Below are 21714 nucleotides of genomic sequence, written 5' to 3'. Positions count from 1 at the left end.
CTCCCTAATTGTCTTGTTTAAGTGAAACTGCCTATATAACTCTGAGGGAATTAAAAGTAGTTTATATTTTTAAGATATTGGAAGAAAGGATGTGTGTATTTTTGGGTAAACCTACTTTATTCCTTGTTAATAATGGAGGAAGCAATTCAATATATCAACACAGTCATCCATGAATCATTGTGTTAAAATCTAAATGAGTATGATTCCATTCATGGAAAGATCCCAAATAACTGAAGGCGCTCACAAAGCCATTTTTTTTGAATTAACAGCATATTTGAAAGCATACTGAGGCCACATTTCACTGTTGGTAATTAAGGGCTAAGAGAGCACTTAACTATTATGTATTCAAGACAGAGACTTTTTAAAAATTCCCTAGTCAGATGGGACAAGAGAGGCTAACGTATGCTTTTATTGTAACACAGTGGCCTTTTGGTTAGATGTTTCTGATCCATTTCTGTGATACATTTTGAAATAATCCATCATAGAACAATATTTCAGACCAGAACAAAGATAGTGCTATTTCTGTGTGGAAAGACCGATATTAAATTACACGTTTAGAACAGCAAATCAAGAGTGGACATGGATTGTTTATGAGGATCTCTGATACACTAGCAAATCTCCTGATGTGTTCATGAGAGATGCAGCTTTGTAGTTTTCTGCATGCGTTGTGTATGGAAGAGGAATTAACTGTATAGGAATAATAGTTGTTGCAAAAGGTACAAAGAAAAACAGTGATCAGAATGAGTGAGAACTAACCGAGGGAGAAGATTGGGCTGTGTAACATCCAGCTGTAAAATGAAATAACTGAATTTAACTGAATTTAATAAATAATACAGCTTTTAGATTAAAGTAATAAAACAACATTTTATATTATAATAATATAGGTGAAATGGGGCACAAATATTTTTAGCTTTTATTCACTTTCTCCTGTGGGTTTATTTAGGGGTTTTTTTGGTGAATAGTATTATAGAAGGTATGAACTGGTACATAGTTGCAAAAAGCAGTAAGAAGCTGTTGTTGGTAATGGTATAAACATGTATGAAGAAGAGCTACTTTACCTGGAAAGCCAAGTGCACAATGGATTAGAGTGATGTAATCTTCGCTAAATCTCCTTGTATGTAGTAAATTAGTTTCTATATTATAAACACTCGGCTACCCATGCACTAATACCCACTGTAGACCAGCCCTAGAGATTGGCTTGATTAATTTCTGCCACTGCAAATGCTTATGTGGTTACTCTCTTGTTATGATGGAGTATGCTATAGGGAACCACTGTCATCTCCGAGTTGTCCGAAGAGCTTTATATGAAGCTTTTGTTCTTTAGTATTCCCAGAGCGAATGCAGGAAATCAGCTTTTCCCCCATGTCTCAGTTACATTCCAGGGCAAAACCCCAGCGCATTGCTGAGCACTACAGTGCAACTTCCGTCCTCTTCCTTTTTGTAAATCTCCCCAAATTCTTGGAGAATAAATAACAGCATTGTAAATTGGAAAGTTTTTGTTCATGAGCAAAGTTATTAAAGCCATCTGTAGTGGAAGATGATATATTCTAAGCTCAGGTTCTCAGTAATGGTATATAGACTATACAATCCCAGTAATTAAGGTTTCTAGAATGTTGTTTCAATTTATACTTCCACAAACGATGTCATAAGAGATTCCAACCAGCTGTGCAGATCCTTTCAAAGTTATTCCAGATCTCTACTTTTAAGCTGTCTGTAGCACTGGCTAAACAGTGGTTCCAGTTAAAAGCTGGTTTTAACACAAGTGATTTAAAATCCTTTATAATTTACTAGAAAGTCCTGTTGTTGATCCTAGTTACTTCCTAGCTACCTGAGTGTTTGAGAAATACAGTGAACGTTGTCATATGTCTTGTATGAGCCAGTGAGTGGTCTGTGCATCATCGCTAGTGCGTTGGTATTTCCCCTTATGCTTTGTAGATTAGTTTATATAAATCATGTAAATAACCATACACAAAAACATATTTTTGGAAGTATGAAAAAACTAGGAAAATACTTTCAGTCAAATATCTTAGAACTATTGGGAACTGAATTTCTAGTATTCTAAAAATATAAATGACTTTACGTAATTTTCTTCACAGCCCGGAATATTTTTAGAGTAATTATTTCCTCAAAATAACTACAGTCCTTCAACAAAGCACCTAATCAAACATTGGAGGAAGATGAGCATGAGCGGGAGTATTTTTTGATCATGAAAAATACATTTTTGTCTGTGCTGCCAGCCTGTACACCAGGGATGAGGAATGAATCGGTCTGGGGGATCTCTGCAGTCCTAGAGCAGTGTCCAGGTGACACCCCGTGCCCCGCGGTGACGCAGCGACCAGCTGTGCACCCCACAGCCCACGGGCTGGCCCAGCCGCCCCCTTACAACCAGCAGCATGGCTGCCTCAGTTTCCCTTCTGCTACTGGTCTGTCTAAAGTTCTTCTGTGTGCCTGCAGGGAATACACTTGGCAGACATAGGTGCTAATATTTTTCTGATCTTTCTGACGGTGTGAATCAGGAGAGACTTTGTGCTGATGATCTCCAAAATCTTGTGTCACTGATCACGTGCCTGCTGTGACCAAACAAGTAGATGCTTATATTAGGGAAAAGTAATAAAACAAACAAACAAACAAAGGTGCAGGTTGTTCTTAATGAGAAAATACCAACCTTAAATATGCTGGTACAGGAGGCATTGCAGACTTAAAGATGAACTCTTGCATGACTGTAATTTTTTTGAAGTTCATCAGCTCTATTATATTATTATATCACAGTTTGAACAGAAACATTAAGAACTTTATATTAAAATCCTTTCTTAAAAAAAAAAAAACAAACAAGCACCATCCTTTATTCTGTCATGCTAGGATTTAGTATTCTAGAAGAAAAATAATGGGTTTTTGTCCATTAGGGAATTTATAGATGGTTTCAATGTTCTGAAGTTTATCCAGAAGATCTTATTGGAAATAATTTAGTCTTTCCCCAGTTGTATCAATTACAATTTAAATATTTTAATACCAAAATTAGATGCAGCAGAAATAATCATTTCTCATAAAAGCAGATTTAAAAGTTCCATATTTTTCTAACAAAATCTAATACTAGTGTTTTTAGGTATTAGTATTAATTTTACATACAAATTCAAAGGCAGATTGTTAAAATATAATTAGAAAACTCTATGCAACAAATTAAATACAGTCTAGTAGCATGGATGAAAAAACCATCTGTTTTTAAGTACTTTCATTGGAAAATAGAAGACTCAAGTAGGGAAAATTAGATTTGTATGAGATGAAATCAGAAAAAAATGTAAGAATGTTAGCTGCAAAGAATAGGAGAATACCTGTGGACCATGGAACAAGTATCATCTAGAATTTATATTGAATAATATAAAGAGACTATGATCTTCAGATTCTAAAAAACTTTATATATTTACTAAATATATTTGAAATCATTATAGTTACATTATTCTTAAAACCTACTGAAAATTGCTAATTTTAGTAAGTCCTATCGTTTCTGCAATTCACTCAGCTGGATGAATGCGTCTATGTCTTCAGCTCACTCTCATTTCAGGCTTCTGTAGTAGCACAAGTTTTGTGGCATCTATGGTGTTAAATACATCCATATTCCAATGTACATGTTCCTAGAGTCAAGTGAGTGTGTTGATATGTCCTGGTAACATCCTGCTGTTCCTGGTAGAGTATTCCAGAAGGGCAGAAGGCTTTTTCCTAATATTTCAATATAGTTGTCAGGATTCGGTCTGTATTCAGCTAAGAATGCTAAAATATAATTACTGAGAAAGATATTGAAATAGTAAGGCATTTGATCCAAGTTCATTTAAAAACAAACAGGAAATAAGCCTAAACTTCTGTCATTTGTTCGAAATGAACATCCATTGCAAAAGTGTTGTTTTAAATTAATTTGGTTACTAGTTTCACTTTTTTTTTCTTCTTTTTTTTTTTTTTAATCGTTTAGTTTGTTTTATTTGGTTTTACTCTTAACTCTGAACCCAGCTTATATACTGGAAAGTAACTTATGTTTATGTGTTGCTCATTTGAGAAAAAAATACTGAAATCTTCAAATGTATCAGTTATTGCACCAGTGTTAAATTAAGGAGTATAACTTGAGAACGTACTTGTCCTAACAACTGTCTATGGTTTGCTTTTTCAAATGTAAAATTGTACGTGTTGATCGGGGCTCTTTCTGCTTTGAAGTCAAAGGACAAAAAGTGCCCCCGCTTCACTGCACTGCTCCGGTTATGGCTTTATTTCTGTTTTGAGATAAAAATGAAGGTTCAGTTTGAGTGTTCCAAAAGCAGATACCACTCTCTCTCTCTTTCTTGTAGGCAGGGTGCTGCTGTGCCAGGCAAACCAGGAGGGATCTCCCGTGTACAGTGCCCCCAGTTCACTAGTATACACATCCACAAGTAAGCTAGTGCTACGGCTCTTTTGTTGTTTTGTTTTGTGACAAAAGCACATTAATGTGAATTAAGCCCTCTAAAAATGTAAACTTTCCCAATAGCTTTTGTTAAGGTAAATTTGGTATTTATATACATATGCAAGTAATGTCAGCAGTGGTTTTAGTTGCATCTCTATCATCAAAGTATATTTTATTTAATAAAAAAAGACAATCTAAATTGCAATGTTTTACAGAAATGGTCAAAAGTTCTACATAACACTGAAATTTTTAGGAATCCAGTCCTGTTGCGCACTCTGCATTTTGTGTAGGTGATGTTGTGCTTCCTTTTCCATCCTGGTCACAACTGTGATTTGATAAAAAGTGTTATGTCTCCATTTCGTTGTGTCAGGAAGCAAATAGATGTGAAGTCTTTTTTACAAAAGGAAAAAGACTGTGCAACTGGGTATTTTGAATTATAAAAAGCTGCCGTAATAAAAGCAGCAAAGACAAGCTGAAGTGATACATCCTGTCATCAGCCATTTTTCTGTACAAAACTTTGAATTTGAAATGTGTCCTCTCAGATCCTGAGGCAGAAGCGGAACTTGATGCTTCTGAGAGTGTTTTAGATTATATTGGTGGTACCGCTGATGCCCATTCTGAAATCTAGTCAGATAAGAAGCCTCTAACTGCACGAAACAGAAATAATTGCTGCTTGCTGAATCAGGGTGAACAGCAGCATTTGCTCTGTGTTCTTAGCAGTCCCCTGTAAAGAAAATATTTTACATTGTCTGATTTAACAACATTATTGGATATGCTCTTTACGAAGATCCTATTCAATCTAGAATGCAGTTCTACTCCTTTGAAGCTTATCTAGACTGCTAAAGTAATTATTTTCTTTTGTTAATTAAAACCAGAAATGAGGACTAAAGAGTTCCATAGTGATCATCTCTACAGTCATGTAACTCTCTTCTGCCAAAGGCAGCTGCTGCTTTTACATTATAGATGTGGGATCTCCTTTCAAATCAGGAGTCCACAAATACCTAGTGAGCTAACAAACTATATGAAGTGTCTTAAATTGGAAATGAAATTATCAGTTAAATCTGCATTTGCTTCCAGGTGCTTCAAGAATATTTTCTGCTACATCGCATTTCCCAAGGAGTGCTTTTTTTAATCTTTGTAGTAATACAGAAACAAAATACTTAATGTATAAATCAGTGTTCATTGTAGTACATTTTTAGTGCAGTGTTCTATTTCGACTGAAATACCAGTCTTTGGACTGAAGTACCAATCTTTGACTGAAACTATTTTCCTAGAAAATTATCCAAACTTTTCATTCATCTGTTAAGGGGGAGCTGCTTTTTTTTTTTTTTTTTTTTTTTTTTTTTTGGCGGGGTGGTGTCGGGGGCGGTGTATTTTTCATTTTCTGGAACTTACTCCAAAGAAAGGCTTTCTTAAGTTTACCCAGTTGCTCCTATTATCTCACTGAGTTCTATTCTACAAAATTTATTTCTGGCGTTGCTGTTTACATTGTACGGTATTTCCACTATTATTAAATCCCTAGATAGTCATTGTATAGCTAGCTAAGCTCTATACTTCACTGTTTCCATTATGTCTCATGGGGCAATCCCTTTGAAAAAATCTTATTTTGCAGTGGTGCTTCTTGAATAATGATATCCTAACAAACACCTGTTTGTTTTCAATTATGCCAAATACAGAAGTAAACAGACTTTGCTGTCTGCCTCCCACTGGGTAATGTGGAATGCACAGTTTCATAACAGAGATTGCTAGTAGCCCTTGCAGTAGAAATTATGATACTTTTGTTGAATCTGTGTGTCTGCAAGTCATGATTTTTCTTTTCTTATGTATAGTATTTTGTATTGCCAAAATGTAGTTTCCCCCACAGGGTCACAACTCTTAATAGTACAAAATTACTACAATTACTAATGATTGTAATTAGATTTTTTTGTTTCACCTTATTACAAAACTTTCAATAGAGATGTAAAATAGTTCTATTTCTGTAGGAAATTCTACTAAGAAGTGAATAGAAATGAAGCTCGAGTTTTGATTCATTTTCTTTTATTATTTTAAAAATCTATATTACACTTTTTATGCACATTTGTAATATTGAAATGATAACTGATAAGTCAACATTGGTATCTAGGAGACTAATGCTTTTACTGTTATAATTCCATGTAGACAATGATATTGCAGCCTTTCTCTTTGAATAATTTGTTCATCATTTATTGTTACTGCCAGTATTGTAACCATGTAATATTTTACAACATCTTACAATGTAAGAATTAAGAGGTTTTGAATTTGTAATTGTTTTAACAGAAGGGAAAGAGTCAGCTGAGATTTTTAAAGCTGCCTGAGTGGCTTGGAGTTCATTTAAGGCTAATGGCATTTAGGAATTTTCAGATATTTGTAAGAGAATAGTCCTCATTTTTAGAAATATCGTTGTTAACTTGACTGTTCATCTTTTGCTCCTGAGTTGTATGCTATAAGGAATGAAGGACTGAAATGTGGTTGTAAAGTATATTTTTCTTGATTTGGCTAGCTTTATTTCTCACTTAACTTTTTACTTTTAATTATATTGATCACTAGTCGTCTCTGATGACTCTGAACACTTTCAGCACATTTTTTTGGCTAGCCAGAAAGAAAAGTACATTTCTTAGAGCTACTCTTTCCCTTCTGGTGTTTTATTTCCTCAGGATATATTTTATTTATCACATTCTACATTTCCCGGTACAGTGATTAGTTACACCTCCGAATATGCCAGGAGATGGAAACGTGGCTCTGGTTCCTTCCATCACTTCTGGCCCTTTGCATAATACAGAAAGAAATGAGCTGTTTCTTCTGCAAGCAGTGGAACAAATCAGTAGCAATAGTCTCTCATGCCTCATCTGTTCTCTTACGCTGAAGCAGAAGATGGGACCTGGATCAGTTTTTCATATGCACATCTATTCTGGGAATAGATAATTTGTTACGTAGAAAGCATATTTTCAGCATGCAGATGTGTTCACGTCCCTTGGTGGACAGATTCTTTGCCTGATTGAGACAAAGTAAGGAAGCTCATGGTCTCATCTTGGCTGCTCTAGATTCCCATAATATTGGCTTCTCGAGGACAGAACTGATACAACTGATTTCAGTCAAATCCTTCAGGATTGTCCTAATGCAGAACGTAGACAAGTATCGGAAGGAGATATATCCAGCAAGTAAAGACTAGAGTACACCAAGTCCCAGCGAGTAAGTAAGCATTCCCCGGGAGCTTCCTGGAGGCCCACGGTGTTTCACCGGAACTTTGTAAATCAAACAGTTTGGCTGCACATAACTGACAGTGTCTTTTTGCCCCCACTTCTTTAGACTAGTTGTTTCCACAGGAAATTTTAAAAACCTGAAGAAATTTGTATCTGCTGTTAAATAAGAAATGTATCAAGAAAAATTTTGGAAATTTTCTAAATTGAAGCCACTCGAGAATAGGATCCATGAGAGTATTAAGACCCTGCTGGACAAAAGGAAGATTCAAAAGAAGAAAAGAAATCTGTCACTGAATATCTGTATCACTGTTCTACAGAGTGCAGTGATATAGCTGGGTATGTATGGCTAAAAAAGGCCAAAATATGAATCTGAATTTATGCAAGGACTCTTAAAAACTGTTTAGTGCCTGTTTTCCCCATTTTCTGTAATGTAGAAGTGTCTGAAAATGTGAATGAAATTGAAGTCAGAGAGCCAAAACATGAGGAAAAAAAAGAAGACGTGAAGTCTTAGAATCATAGAATAATACAGGCTGGAAGGACCAGGTTGCACCGGAGCACCCTTAAGGACGGAAACTGCACAACCTTTCCGGATTGCATGTTCCAACACTTGAGTGTCCTAAAACTGGAAACCTCTCTTCTTTCAAGTTACGTTTGTTGTGTGTTGTTTTCCCAGCGTGTGCCTCCGTGAAAAGCCTGACTCCCTTTTCTTGATAACCTCCTCTACCCTTTCATGGCAGGGGATGGAAAAGGGGATTGACCTGCCAGGAGAGAACTTCTTTGTGCTCGTCAACGCTCTCGGGCTCAGTAAGCGCCAGCTGGTGTAGGGGGAAGGCAGCCTAAAGCTGCATATCATGATTTTCAAAAATTTACGGTTGCGCATACCCAGATCCCATGGAAGGCAACGGGAGAGATTTACAAATTTTAATGAAAGTTCAAAGGCAGCTAAATAGTTTTCACTCTCTAAATCAAAACTTTGATTTTTGTAGCTTTTAAGCTTTAATTTAGCTCCAAGTAAAAATAAAGATACTTGAGTTATCAGGTATGTAACTACTAGTAGATTTTTCTGAGGATTTATTAAAGGGGCAGTTCAGTGCACTGAATAGCTAATGTGTACGGTAAAATAGTAAATTGCTGCATGCCTTTTCTCAGAATGATGCACAGATGAGTGCCTGTATTTCCCAAATGTTTTGCATGCCCATAAAAGAGAATTTTGCCGTGACTTCAATGAGTATTTTTTAAACTGATGTCAATTTTGGCTTACATTTTCTAAATGGTAGAGTCATTTCATCTTCAGTAAGCATGCTTATCAGCTCCAAAATATACATGCTTTTTCCATAAATTTTAATTTTTGATTAAAAAGAAATAAATCTTTCATATTGCAGCGAAGTGACAGAATTAAAACAAAAAGAAAAATACAAAAATGACAAAATCAGGTATTGATTTATACTATTTTATCATAGTCAAGGGCAAGTGAAGTTGATGGCCCATTTTTAAATTGATATATTGATTACAATTTTGCAAGAAGTGGTGATGGAATTCAGCAAAAATGATTGAGGTGGTCCAAATGCTTATAAATCTGTCCCACATTGTTCTTGTTCTTTAATTGTAATTGTCTGATAAAACTTCCATCAGTTTCTGTAATTAACCTAATGGTCTAAATGAATTTCCAGATCACTGGTTATTCATTTCAATATAGAAAATGCCATTACATTGAATTTAATTAATACAAAATAAGTTCACAGTCCATTGTATCATTAGCATAGAATTTTACTGTTTTAACTGTTTCAATTATGAATATTTTTTCCTCTCATTTTGTTTGTCCCATTTATAGGCTTGAGTGCTCATTCTCTATTCATACTAAAATAATATAAACACTTAAATTAAAATATTTAAAACCCAGTGCTCTTCAAGTTCCCATCCTCAAAATATCGGTGTACGTATTTTTTTGTATTTATCATTTCAACTATTTTTAAACAGAATTCAGTCAGTGCCAAATTCATAATCCCATGATATGCCCTAGAACATCTTATTTGTCTTGATATTCCTTTCACAGAAGTACGTATGACAGATAAGCACTCGCCAGAGAATACTTTTGCTTTGCGTCAGACAGATATTAAAACAATAAACTATGTTGCCCTGGGATTTTAGCTTATGAGCAACCAGAAAACAACAAGGCAAAGATGAGATGTCTTTGAAAGGTGGGAAGGCAGCTCTTTCAGAAAATTCCCTGGAAACCTTTGGCCCTGTAATATTTTTGACAGAAAATATTTTTAATGCCTAAGTTCTTTTAAAGCGAATCGGGAAAATATGTTTCATTACTTAAGAGCAGGCATTAGAGGTGTTTCTTCATTATCCTAATAATCCTACTGATCCAGAGTTATCCATTCTGTGCCAGGAGAGGAGGAAAATCTATAGCAGAAGCTTAAAGCATTAATTAAATGGTATGGGAATTCTGTTCTTTACATAGATTGTCTATTAAAAACTTATGAACACTTACGTATGACAGTCACATCTACTATGTTTAAAAAGATATTTTTTTTTCCCTGTGAGTATTTTGGTTTGATTCATAAGTAGAGGATAGTTCAGGACTTTCTTGATATGCATGGAATAAATAGGGAAAATAATAAATACTAAGTATAAATGCCATATCCAATAGTAGGGTTTAGTCCTTTGAGGATTCATTGTGGTATAGAAATTAAAATAAGGTAAAGCCTGTCTAATAAATGTATCTGTTGAATATCCACACGTAGGTTATTTGACTTGAGAATATTAGTAAACTACCTAAAAAATGCTGTATGAAACTATTTTCATGTTTCTTCTTTCAGTGAAGACATTCCATGTTTTATTTTTATGTGGCATCACTAATGGACTGGTGTAAGACCTCTGACATTTCTATTATATTCTGGAGTATTTCCGGTACCAAGAAGATTACATGGGGAAAACACAAATTTTCAAAAGGGGATTTACAAACTGAACCGTAGGAGGTTGCATCTGAATATGAGGAGAAACTTCTTTCTTTTGAGATGCCAGAGCCCTGGAACAGGCTGTCCAGAGAGGTTGTGGAGTCTCCTTCTCTGGAGTCATTCAAACCCGCCTGGACACCTTCCTATGCAATCTGCTCTGGTGAACCTGCTTTAGCAGGTGGGTTGGACTAGATGATCTCCAGAGGTCACTTCCAACCCCAACCATTCTGTGATTTTGTGACTTAACGTGCGATTCTAAGCAGGCTCATTAGTGGAAACATTCAGTTTAGAAATCTCGATTCAGTTGATATTGTCAGGTTTAATCTGTTGCACACACGTAATTACCTGAAAATTATATTGTGATTCTAGTAGTCTTCTGATAGCGTTATCCTGAGACTCCAAGCAACTGAAGTGTAGGTGGTCTTGGCGGCGGGTAGATCCTTTTCTGGGGTTTGTATGCAAGACATGATTGCCCATATTCAATCCAAATAGACATATGCTTTATTGTAATGACATCAATGAATAATTTGTACTGATTTTGTTGTTGTAGTTTTTCTTTATTTTTTTGTGATTTTACTGTTATTGGTAAGGGAGAGACTGTTTAGTAGGCTTGTCATTATGAATTGGTATATGGGCCAGGAACAGTTTAAAGTATGAGTAGTCTTATGGTATAAATAATCTGCCTGTGTTACAGTATTTGCAAATTAAATGTAAAAAGGTTTTTGCAAACTATATTTTAATTGGTCTGTTTTATCTTTAAATGGAATGGCAGGTCACTCCATCACTGTTAAAATTTATATTAGTAGATTGTATTTGCATGTTTGTGGTTTTGTCTGCATTTTATTGTTTCATAGAAAAAAAACTAGAGCACCCCTGCAAAGGAAATTTAACCATCGTAGGACTGAGATACATGAATGAAACAGTGCAAAAATCTTGCCCAAAGGGAAATTTCCGTACATTTGACTAGACAGATCACACACATCATTTCCAGGATACAAAAACCTTATTACTGAACATTTAGGAGTCAAACTATCGTTTAATGTGCTTCCTGAATTAATTAATTGCCTTTATTTATAAACTAAAGAGAATCACATGATAGTAACCCAGGAATAATGTGAAAAGACCCCTTCCTTGTCTGTATGTTAAAATACAGTCAGTTTATGTGGAAGTTTAAATAAAGAAGATAGCACTAATAAGTAGAAAGGGAAGTTTACTAATTGCTTTCCATTATTTTTTCCCACCTATATAGAAATTTAAAAGGTTGAAAAATAGTGTATCACTTCCAGAGAAAAATATTGATGTCATCTTTTGTTCAAATGTCTTTAGAAGGTTTTTAAACACTGTTTTGGCCCATTGTATCGGACCAGGGGCCATGTTTTGAAGAAAGTTACACAAATGTGAATGCAGGGTAACTCCACTGACTTCTAAGTCAGACAGTTATAAAGATAATACAAAATTAGCAAAATTGAGCAAAATTATATTAATACATATTACATTATATTTGTGATTTAAGTCTCAGTCTTTTTAAACTGTGAAGTGAACTTCTTTAGGGTTTTTTGGTAGCACTGCCTGAAATTCTTGTTAAAACATTTTGTGTCTTTTGTATCACTGTATATTGTCTTTCTGTAACTATTTTCAAGATAACTGTCCTTTTGCCTTCTCTTTATCAGTATTTTTCAGTGGTCACTAATAAGTTACCAATGCAATGTATTGTAACTGGCCAGAATCTGTAAATATGGGTTTCATTTCCCTCCTGCAAATCTGTTTTAAAGTGCCTTGCTGGTCATATTAATTCTTCTGTTAATTTGTTTAGTGGTGGCACAGTATGTCTGAACTAGTACACTGAAAAGTTTTATAAAGATAGACATGTCCTAAATTGTGTGCCACTGACTTTTTTTAACTTACACAACATTGAACACCTGGGTAGTGGGAGATGACTGGAAATGCGGGCATAATATTTTTAATAGTAAGTTGTGGAGTGTATCTTTGTAATTTAGTTCAAACAATAAAAATCATGTTTGACCAAGGACAGCTGGGCATCTCACGTGTCTTAACTTAGTGCTTTTCTGTTAATGGAGATACGGCACTTGGCCACTGGCCATACTTCTGACTAACCAATGAGTTAGGACAATAGGATTCTTTGGACTTACTCCTCTCAGTATGCAGCTAAATAGTTAGAATTACATTTAGCATTTTTTCACATCATGATCTGTGAAGTTATTATACATAGGATTCTTTGTGCCTCTAAGATTGACTTTAAAGAAAAAAAAGACCTTAGTGTCGCTATACTTCTTGCGTTGTTATTAAATCACGGCTCTTAAGACCATGTTGTATACAGCAAAATTCTTCAACCTGAATTTCACAAATTTTAAGTGCCTTTGAGGGATTAATATTTGAATATCTATACGACTCTTTGTAGATGCTATTATTTGTTTTGACTTTTTTTTCCGTTATGGCTTGGATTAGGTTAACTAGGTGTTTTTTTCCTCAATCACTTCCTACCTAAATTGGTCCCAACAATGTTCTGCAATTTCTTTTTTACAGTTTAGTAATTCTGTTCAGTTTTAGTAATCCTTGTGTCATCCGGACACAGCTTCTTGTCAGCACATAATTGACTTTCATAAACATTCAAATTACTAAATTTTGTCATCTCTTTATAGTAGTGCCATTCTTCATCTAGTTTTCTACAACCATGTCCTTTTTTTGCTTTGTCTCAGAAACAGTGACACAGGGGAATTTTTCTATTTGCTTGGAACTTGTAGATGTCCAACAACCAAGAACACCAGACAAGTTATTGATCCGTTTGATCATCTATATTTGAAGAATCTTCTTTAACTTAAGATCAGATGTGGCTTCTCTGATCTCTACTAGTAGTTTCTTTTCCTTTATTGCCTAGTTTGTTTGAATTTACCTACTGAGTTTTTTCTTGTTTGTTAGTCGTTTCTTTTGTGAAAATTCAACTATTCTTTGTTCATCTACTATTTGTATTCTTTGTAACATCAACTGCGCAGTACTCTTATTTTGATATTAAGTACAGTGTAAGTAATTTGACCACAAATTATATCATTTTTTAAATTCAAAGTTGTAGATTGATGTAATTACATAGCTTTACAAAAAAAAAATCCTCAGTCATCTTATCTGTTCTTTTTTATCCTCCACATCCTCCATTTTTTTTCTGTGCTAATAGAAATCTCTTGGTGTCTTTGGGATTCAGGTGGCTGCACATACAGTCCTGTAAAAGAAGGATGAGATATATGGGAATTTCTGATAACCACAGAATCACCAAATGACTGAATCTTAGAATGGCTGAGGTTGGAAGGAATTTGTGGAGGTCACCTTGTACATCTCCCATGCTGAAGGAGCATAACCTTGAGCAGGCTGCCCAGGACCATGTCCAAACAACTTTACAATATCTCCAAGGATGGAGACTCCACAGCCTCTCTGGGTGCCTGAACCAGTGCTCAGTCACCCTCACAGTGAAAAAGTTTAGGCAAAAAGATGAGACGGTGTCCAGGCTTTGGCATCGAGATATAATGGTATCAATATACGTAAAAACCATTGGTGCTGTGTTTGTTGGAGTATTAGAGGACATGAAACAGAGGAGGGCAGAGAAAACAAATAATTCCATATGTACTTAAAATAACTTAAGGGTATCTAAGTGTGAATTCAATATGTGCAAGTTATCGTTGAAATATTAGTTCAATTAGCTCTGGAAACAAATTTAAGGTAAAGGCAACCAAATAGCAAGTGTTGTTGGAACAGTTAAATGCCTTCCTACAATTTAACGTAATAATAAGCACATTAAGTAGGAGGTTGCTTTTTACTGAAATATTCTGGGTTTGAGTATGGTTGTGTTGGTGATTCGGTTGGAAAAATCCTGCAAATCTTATTTTTCATATGTCTGAGGATGAAATAGTTGAAAATAATGTCTTAAAGCAGCTGTCCTCTTTCTAGAAATATGTACGTAGTCTGCCACATTACACCTTCTTATAAAAAGTTTCACCAAATTTGTGTAAAATATTGTGCTAATTTGGATTTGACTGGAAACTTAATGCGGTAGTGTTGTGTAAAGGGATTCAATTACAGTGTGCAGTGTTTTGTAAGTAACTGTCTCACATAAAAAGTTAATTAATCAGAGCTGTGTCAATTTCCTTGTGCCCTGTCAATTTGCAGCAAGGTAATTAATCACTAATCGCCCAGCGTGCAGCAAACTAAGGGACAATCCATGAGTCATTTATTGTTATTTTTTTCAAAATAAATGGCACACAGAGCCATGAAGAAACACATCTTGCCTTTCATAATATTTTTATCGACAGTTTTGTATGTTGTAATAGACTGCAGCAACAAGCAGCTGTAGTTCAATGGAATATGAATATTAAAGAAACAAATGAGAGCAGATTTATAGGCCATTGCTTTTCTGTTATGTCAGTTTTGAGATTACACTGAGCAAATGAACAGTGAAAAATTACTCTTCCATGTGGAGAATGGTGATTAGACTTGTACATTAATTAGAGATTTTTGTTTTCCTTTTCAATGCATTTCAAATGAGAATGTTTGTCCAAAATACAGATTTATTCTTTCCTAAACAATAGTGTTTAATACCGACATACATTTTTGTACAATAGTAAGGGAATCATTGTTCTACTAATTTTAAGTATGTGTTTCAAAAAGTAAATAGACTGTGTATGAAAGAGAAGTGACCGGTTGTGACTGTATTTGACATATATGGCAAATTTCCTTTGAATTCAGTTAATTCACAACTAGATCCTAGCGATAATCATCTCTCAAAAATGAGATGTGAAAAATTGTATTTTCAGCTTGCAACTTGTAAACATTGTGAACCTTCTGAAGATATTTTACCCTGAAATTTTAAGAGTCCATCTATATATATATATATATATATATAAAAAATTTAAAAGTTAAAATCTGCAGTATAACAGAGCTTAAATTTTACTTGCACTGTACTTTGGACTGTGTATTTAAATACAAAGATCTGTACACATCCTCTTTAGCACGTTTTTTGGGTTTTTTAAAAAATTCTTTTAAAGAATACCAGGTAAGACTACTTATTACTATTACAGCAAAGTGAAAACTTGCTGCACAGCATACATCGGGATAAACTCCTGATTCTGTTCTTGAAATCTCAGATAATATCACATAGATTATTCTGCTTAGCCTTTCTCAGTATGCTACCCGTTACATCTCTTTGTTTTTAATTTATTGTCCAGCGCTTCTGAAGTGCTTCCTCAACAGGGATTCTCTTAAACTATGGGAATAATGTAAATGTGTCTCCCTGCCTTTGTAACAGTTAAACTATGTTGCTGTAAATTAGCTATAAACTGATTCAGACATGATGTGACGGTAAAATTTTTCACCATAAAACATTTGAAAACTCTTGATGGCGGATGACCTGATAGTTTGCGCGAAGGAGGAGTGATTAGGAGTGATGAGAGGTAGATTCATTCATCCATTTTGATGGCTCACCTTTCTTGAGGCATATGGCTCTCTCATACAAATTCAAACCACAGCACAAATGGAAAGAATAATTGCCCATTAAAATGGTTGTATATTTTTATGGCTTTGATACAAAATCTGCCCCCTGTCGTTTTTTGCATCTGCTACTCTTCCATCTATCCCAAAGCTTTAAAACTTTAATACACAATATATAACCCTTAAGTATTTTTTATCAGGTTATATTCCTCCTTTTGGGAACTCAAGCTTTGTTATTGTTCCTTCAGTCTTTGTTTTCTAAGGCGTATGTTGAAATATGGTGCCTAGAAAGTGCACCTACCTGTCATGTTCATTTAATAAAAAAATTATAAAACCAATGCTTATATTACATATCTTGGAAGGAATTAATATTTGATTAAACTTCATCTGTGAACACAAAATTTAAGTTCCTCCTCTTTTCCTCATGCTCATATTTGTTTCCTATATAAAGTCATTAGTTACTTGCATTTTACTGATATACTAACATGAATCCTGGTAATTCCAAATGTCTTTATTTGCTCAAATGTCGCAGTTTGCTGACCAGATTTCATGTTTGGGATCTAAACTGAGGTTAATTGAAGGAGATACCCTGGCCATGTTTCCATGTTTACAAAGTGTATCCAGAAGAGAGACCTTTCTGGACAATATTCGTTGTAATAATACATTTTAAAAAAAATGTTATCCTCTTAAATATAAAAATAGAACAAATAAGTTTGAAGAAGAAATCTCACCAACATAAATTGGTTCTTTGGCTTGATATTTGATTATATGACTTAGAAAAGTATTTTTTTTTTAACCTCATATTATCATCTCGTATCATCAATGTGTAGTTCGCCTTTTCTCTGTCACAGATCAGAAGAATTCCAGTCATCAAATTACTTTGATATAAATTTAAGGTATTTTTGCTTAGAAGTGGACTCGGATGTTTCCCTGCTGAGTGTCAAACACATTTTCAACCCCATTATAATAGCATTTTCACTGACTGAGTTTCAGCAGTTTGGCACTGAGGCTCTAAGGCAGGTTGACCTACAAACCAAGTCATTAAAATCTTTACCCCTCCTGGCTAGCATATTCATTACTTTTTGGGCTAGTTAATAGCATTTAATGCTTCCTGATGGGAGAGTCTTTTTCATAAAATTGTTTTTATGAAGTCCGTTCCTCAGTTGTGTCCTAATGGTGCCACTTCTGCTGGTTATTTTTGGGTGAGGATATTAAAAAGTTGGTAACAAAATAAATTCTGTGGTTATTATTCCTAACCATCTGGTTTCTCAGCTGGGCTGGAATAGCTTTTTTTTTTTTTTTCCCTGCACTCAAATCTAGCGTGACATGATCTTGTTGATTATTAATCTTAATCTTTAGTATTACCACCTGGAAATAGAAGGCATGTTTTCAGATACTCTGATTTTCAGACTGACCCAAATCAATTTTTTCAGGATGGATATAATTCTATGATATCTAAACTCTACTGTTAGGCCTGACTTGATCATAAGACCTTGCAATGCCACTCTTAGTTCAATATTTCTCAGGTTTAATTTCCATCATGTCTTATCATCATCTTGACAGAACTCCAAATCATCACTCTACCTTCTACTGATTGCTTCAACACGCTTTTTGAGAATTTTGCTTTACTCTAGACATTTTATGCTTCATGATTTTATTAAGGAGATGCTGCAAGGCAGACATAGCAAAACAATTACATTACTTCAGGCTTTTCTTTCTAACATCTTTTGTGTCGCAGATCCCTTGAAAATGGTAGAAATCACTTGTCTTGCCTTAGCATCTCCCATGCATGCTGAACCTCCTGTGGGTTCTGGAGTTGGTAGATGCTTATGGGCAAACTGCCTCTTCCTGCTATCTCTGTCCTCTAGATTTTTTTTTTTTCTTCTTGTAAGAGAAAGCCTTCTTTCTCATAAAAATGTAATATTAAAAAAAAAAAAATCCTTTTTACTCAGTCATTGATGGGGCACTCTGGTTTTCAAGCAACATTTTGTAGAGAACCATTCACTGTCAAAGATTTAAGGTCATCAGCCCTTCTTGTAATTCTTTCTAAGGTGCGACCACCATGAAGAATGAAGAATATTTAGGATAAATGCTCAGTTATTGCAAAGTATATATTTTAATATTTCTGTGTGAAAGCTGGATTGAATGGTACAATTCAAAGGAAAAAATGCTCACAAACCGTATTAGAAGTTCATGCTTTCACACAGGTATATCCTCAGTGTCTCCCATACGACTGCAAAATTCCTGTTGTTTTTCATTATACCTGTATTTACTCATTTCTTCTGAAAATCAAGAGATAGGTCCATTCTTGTGTATAAGGTGTGTGGCTGTATCGAGGAATTGGTGAGTTCTTTTCGAACAGCACATTTTACAGGAGAAAGATTGACTGGGGCCCTGAGTGTTTCACTGAAAGCAGACTACGTAAATGTTGCCGAATGTAGATGTTAATTACAAAGAATTAGTTGCTGAAACAAATCTTAGAGCAGCAGTTTCCAGACCATGTATTCCAAGACCACAACATTGTTAGACACCTTACATGTCTTGGGTTTAGACTTTTTTGAATTGGTTTGGTTTTCTTTACCACTGCTTCTGTTTTTTCTTGTGAAAGTGTGTTTTCTGTCAATATGTAGAGAACTACAGGTGCACGTGTAAGTGAAGAGATGTCCAAACCGCTCAAAGATTGTCAGACTTCATTAATTTTTTCTTAGTGTGGCTTTTAGCTCAGAGAAATTTCTCTTAATCATGGCAGTTTAAGAGTTTCCCAGTTTTGTAAAGGTAACTACAGAATACCAGCCTTCAGGTTTATAATTTAAAATATCCACCATTTCAGTTTTTCCTGGCCAGACTCTCAAGTCCATTTTTCCCCATTTGCTTAAGTAAAGTCTTCTCAGCACTGTTTTGTTAGGTTCATTTCTTTTTATTTATTTGCTTTTTTTTTTTTAAGCACAAATTAACTCTCGAATTATTGTAGAAACTTACCTCTAGAAATGACTATCTATTAGGTAGAAAGGAGTCATTTTTCTAACGCAGGCAGACTGCAGCTAAACATTACTCTGACAGCAAAGGTAATTGTACTGGATTGGATTAACTCTATGTATAGTCTGATACCCGGTATTTGGAAAGGAGCAAAAGTTGGATGCCTAAAGAAAAGCTGTAAGACTGGAGCTAGTGTGTAGGTACATAGTTCATTGAATATTCTGTTAGCTTGCTACAGCTGGGAGTGGTTTTGTAAACCAGAGGTGATGTCTTTATAATGTTTCTCTGCAGGGAAATGGTTTGTTCATCCTTTTCAGTTGTAAAAACTTTTAAACTTTTAACATCCATAACATCCAGTGACAGAAAGTTCAATGGCACATTAATTAGAGGTTGTGTGAAGAGCCATGGTTTCCCATATTTTCTCCCTTATTCACAGTCGTGGAGCTTTGTCATAGCTCCCACAGTCACTTCCTTCCTGTGCTGAAGAGTACTAGTCTGCTTCATCATTCCTCTTACAGAAGCAACAGATGTGATTATAGTTATGATAACTGACCATTTAAAATGTATGTTGTGCACATCACCTAATTTAAGCCAAGACAGGAGGTCTCCAGCATATGGCATTCACAGGTACATTCCTTAAGGAACAGAAGTGAACAATGACACCATGATGTCCAACCCTCATGCTTTTCTCATGTATTGCAAACTTCAATGTAGGAAATGTTATTAGGGTATCGCACCTTTTATTTATCTGTTAGTATGGGGAGACAGTCCACTCTGTCAGAGGAACTGCAGCACAACCTGTAGATCTTTTTACTATGATGTTTGCTTATACCTTGAATCTATTGAAAATGATCTTTTACATTTTTGTATGCACATTATACTAATTTGTATGCAAGACACTTGGAAAGGAAAAGGACAGAAGTTACATGGTTTGAGCAGTAGGTCGTGATTCTAGCCCTGCTGTGTTTATGCTGTTCAATATCCAATGTTGTTGCATATGCAGAAGTACTTACAGCATCTGAACTTCAAGTATATGATATATATGTTCATTTTTTTTTAAAAAAAAAAGCTATTACTTGATATCTTTAAAGCTTCTTAAAGGCCGTTGGTTGCAAAGTTATTAATAGTGCATTTAGTTCTGTAAGTATGTCATTCTGATTTTGACACATTCTTTTATGGAAAGAGGAATAAAAATATGGTATTTGCACTATTAAAAGATAGCTATATTTTATTTCTGCTGCCATAATGTTGGTTTGTGTTGTATCACAGACATGTAAATCACTGTAGAATTACTGTATAACCTTTTTGTCAGTGAGAAGGACCTAGCAAAGCCCAAAAGCCATAGTAGTAAAGTGAAAATTGAGAAGTCACCTTAATATGTTCAGCCAGCAACTTCTACAAGTTGTGAATTTTTAATTTTATTTTTCAAATTCAAAGCTTTTTTAAAATGTAGTGCTAAAACAGATTAAAGATAAATGTGGATTGAAATAAATTTGTATTTCAGGCTTGAAAAACTCACTGTTTTATACATCATTACTTCCATTTTCTTGCTACTTGTTAGGGCTTTGCTAAGTGGTATTTATTTCTTTTATCTGTTTACATACTGAATAAAATTCAACACAGTGAAGCACAACTGACGTAACCTGAGTGCCAACAGAGCTGGATTTGATTGTCTCACTGGTGAATTAATTTTAAAAATGCCTATTCTGACATAGACCAGTAATATATGCACAAAAGTGAAAAGACATAATGAAGTATTGGTTAAAAAACTGTCAGAGAAAGTAAAGTGGAAAGCTGCTTTTTTGTGTTTTAACTAAAAAGTTTATGAAGAGAGAAGTTACAAATATTTTACAGAAAAACCCCACTAAGTAGTACTGTATTACTGTTTAGTTTCTGATTAAAATATTTTAAGTGTCAGATGGAATGGTAATGCTTATACTTAGTTGCAATGACAATATAAAAATGTCAGAGTTAATTTGTTATATGTCTAAATTGTTTCTGTTAGATCTGAATATGATCTGAATTTAGATAGATATTTCCAAACTATGCAACTCTTGCCTCTGAAGGAATAATGGGTACTGTTATGAACAAGGTACATCCCCAAAATCTGGGAAAACTCTTGCTCTGTCCTTTTTCCCCTCGGTACACAATTAAGACCCAGTTAATGATCATCTTTTGAGCAAAAGTAAAGCTCTGTTTGACTGGTAAAATCACTGGATTATGGAGATCACTGGAGGTCACCTGGTCTGACGTCTCACCCCCACTCACAGCAGGGCTAACTTTTGAAGGTAGATCCGACGATGTGATGGAAATTCCTCCGGCGTTATACACCTGAGCTTGAACTGGGTGACGTGGACCTCAGGAGTCTCCTCGTAGCATTGTTGGCTAGAACAGTCAGTATTATTTTGAATAGTGTCTTCTAAGACAGTCAGAGCTGCTGATGATACTGCCATCTAAATTCCCAGTTTGCTGCCTCCTGTTTGCATACAAAGATTTTGTTTACAAAGATGTGGCCTCTAGTTCAAAGGCTAAGTGTTTAGTTATTTGGCGTCTCCCTCATCCAGTTACAGGCAAGCTTTTCAATAGAAGCACAAACATGCTCCTTCATTACTCTTGTTTTAAAGTGCTAGACTGATCTAAATAT

General features: G+C 34.9%; 1 protein-coding gene across 16 annotated transcripts in view; it reads left to right on the top strand.

Moving 5' to 3' along the window:
• The window catches only part of RBFOX1 (RNA binding fox-1 homolog 1), a 1184784-nt gene that overhangs the window by 1115335 nt on the left and 47735 nt on the right, over positions 1 to 21714 (top strand). For 11 of the 16 annotated variants that reach the window (XM_065645206.1, XM_065645209.1, XM_065645210.1 and 8 more), the window contains one exon: positions 4332 to 4412. The exons of the other annotated variants lie outside the window; for them this stretch is intronic. In XM_065645206.1, coding sequence (XP_065501278.1) covers positions 4332 to 4412 — 81 coding nt within the window. The remainder of the gene's footprint in view (positions 1 to 4331; positions 4413 to 21714) is intronic. 16 annotated transcript variants of the gene reach the window in all.

This window comes from Caloenas nicobarica, chromosome 14 (genome assembly GCF_036013445.1).
Source record: "Caloenas nicobarica isolate bCalNic1 chromosome 14, bCalNic1.hap1, whole genome shotgun sequence".
Classification (NCBI taxonomy): domain Eukaryota; kingdom Metazoa; phylum Chordata; class Aves; order Columbiformes; family Columbidae; genus Caloenas; species Caloenas nicobarica.
This window is presented reverse-complemented; position numbering and strand designations above follow the sequence as displayed.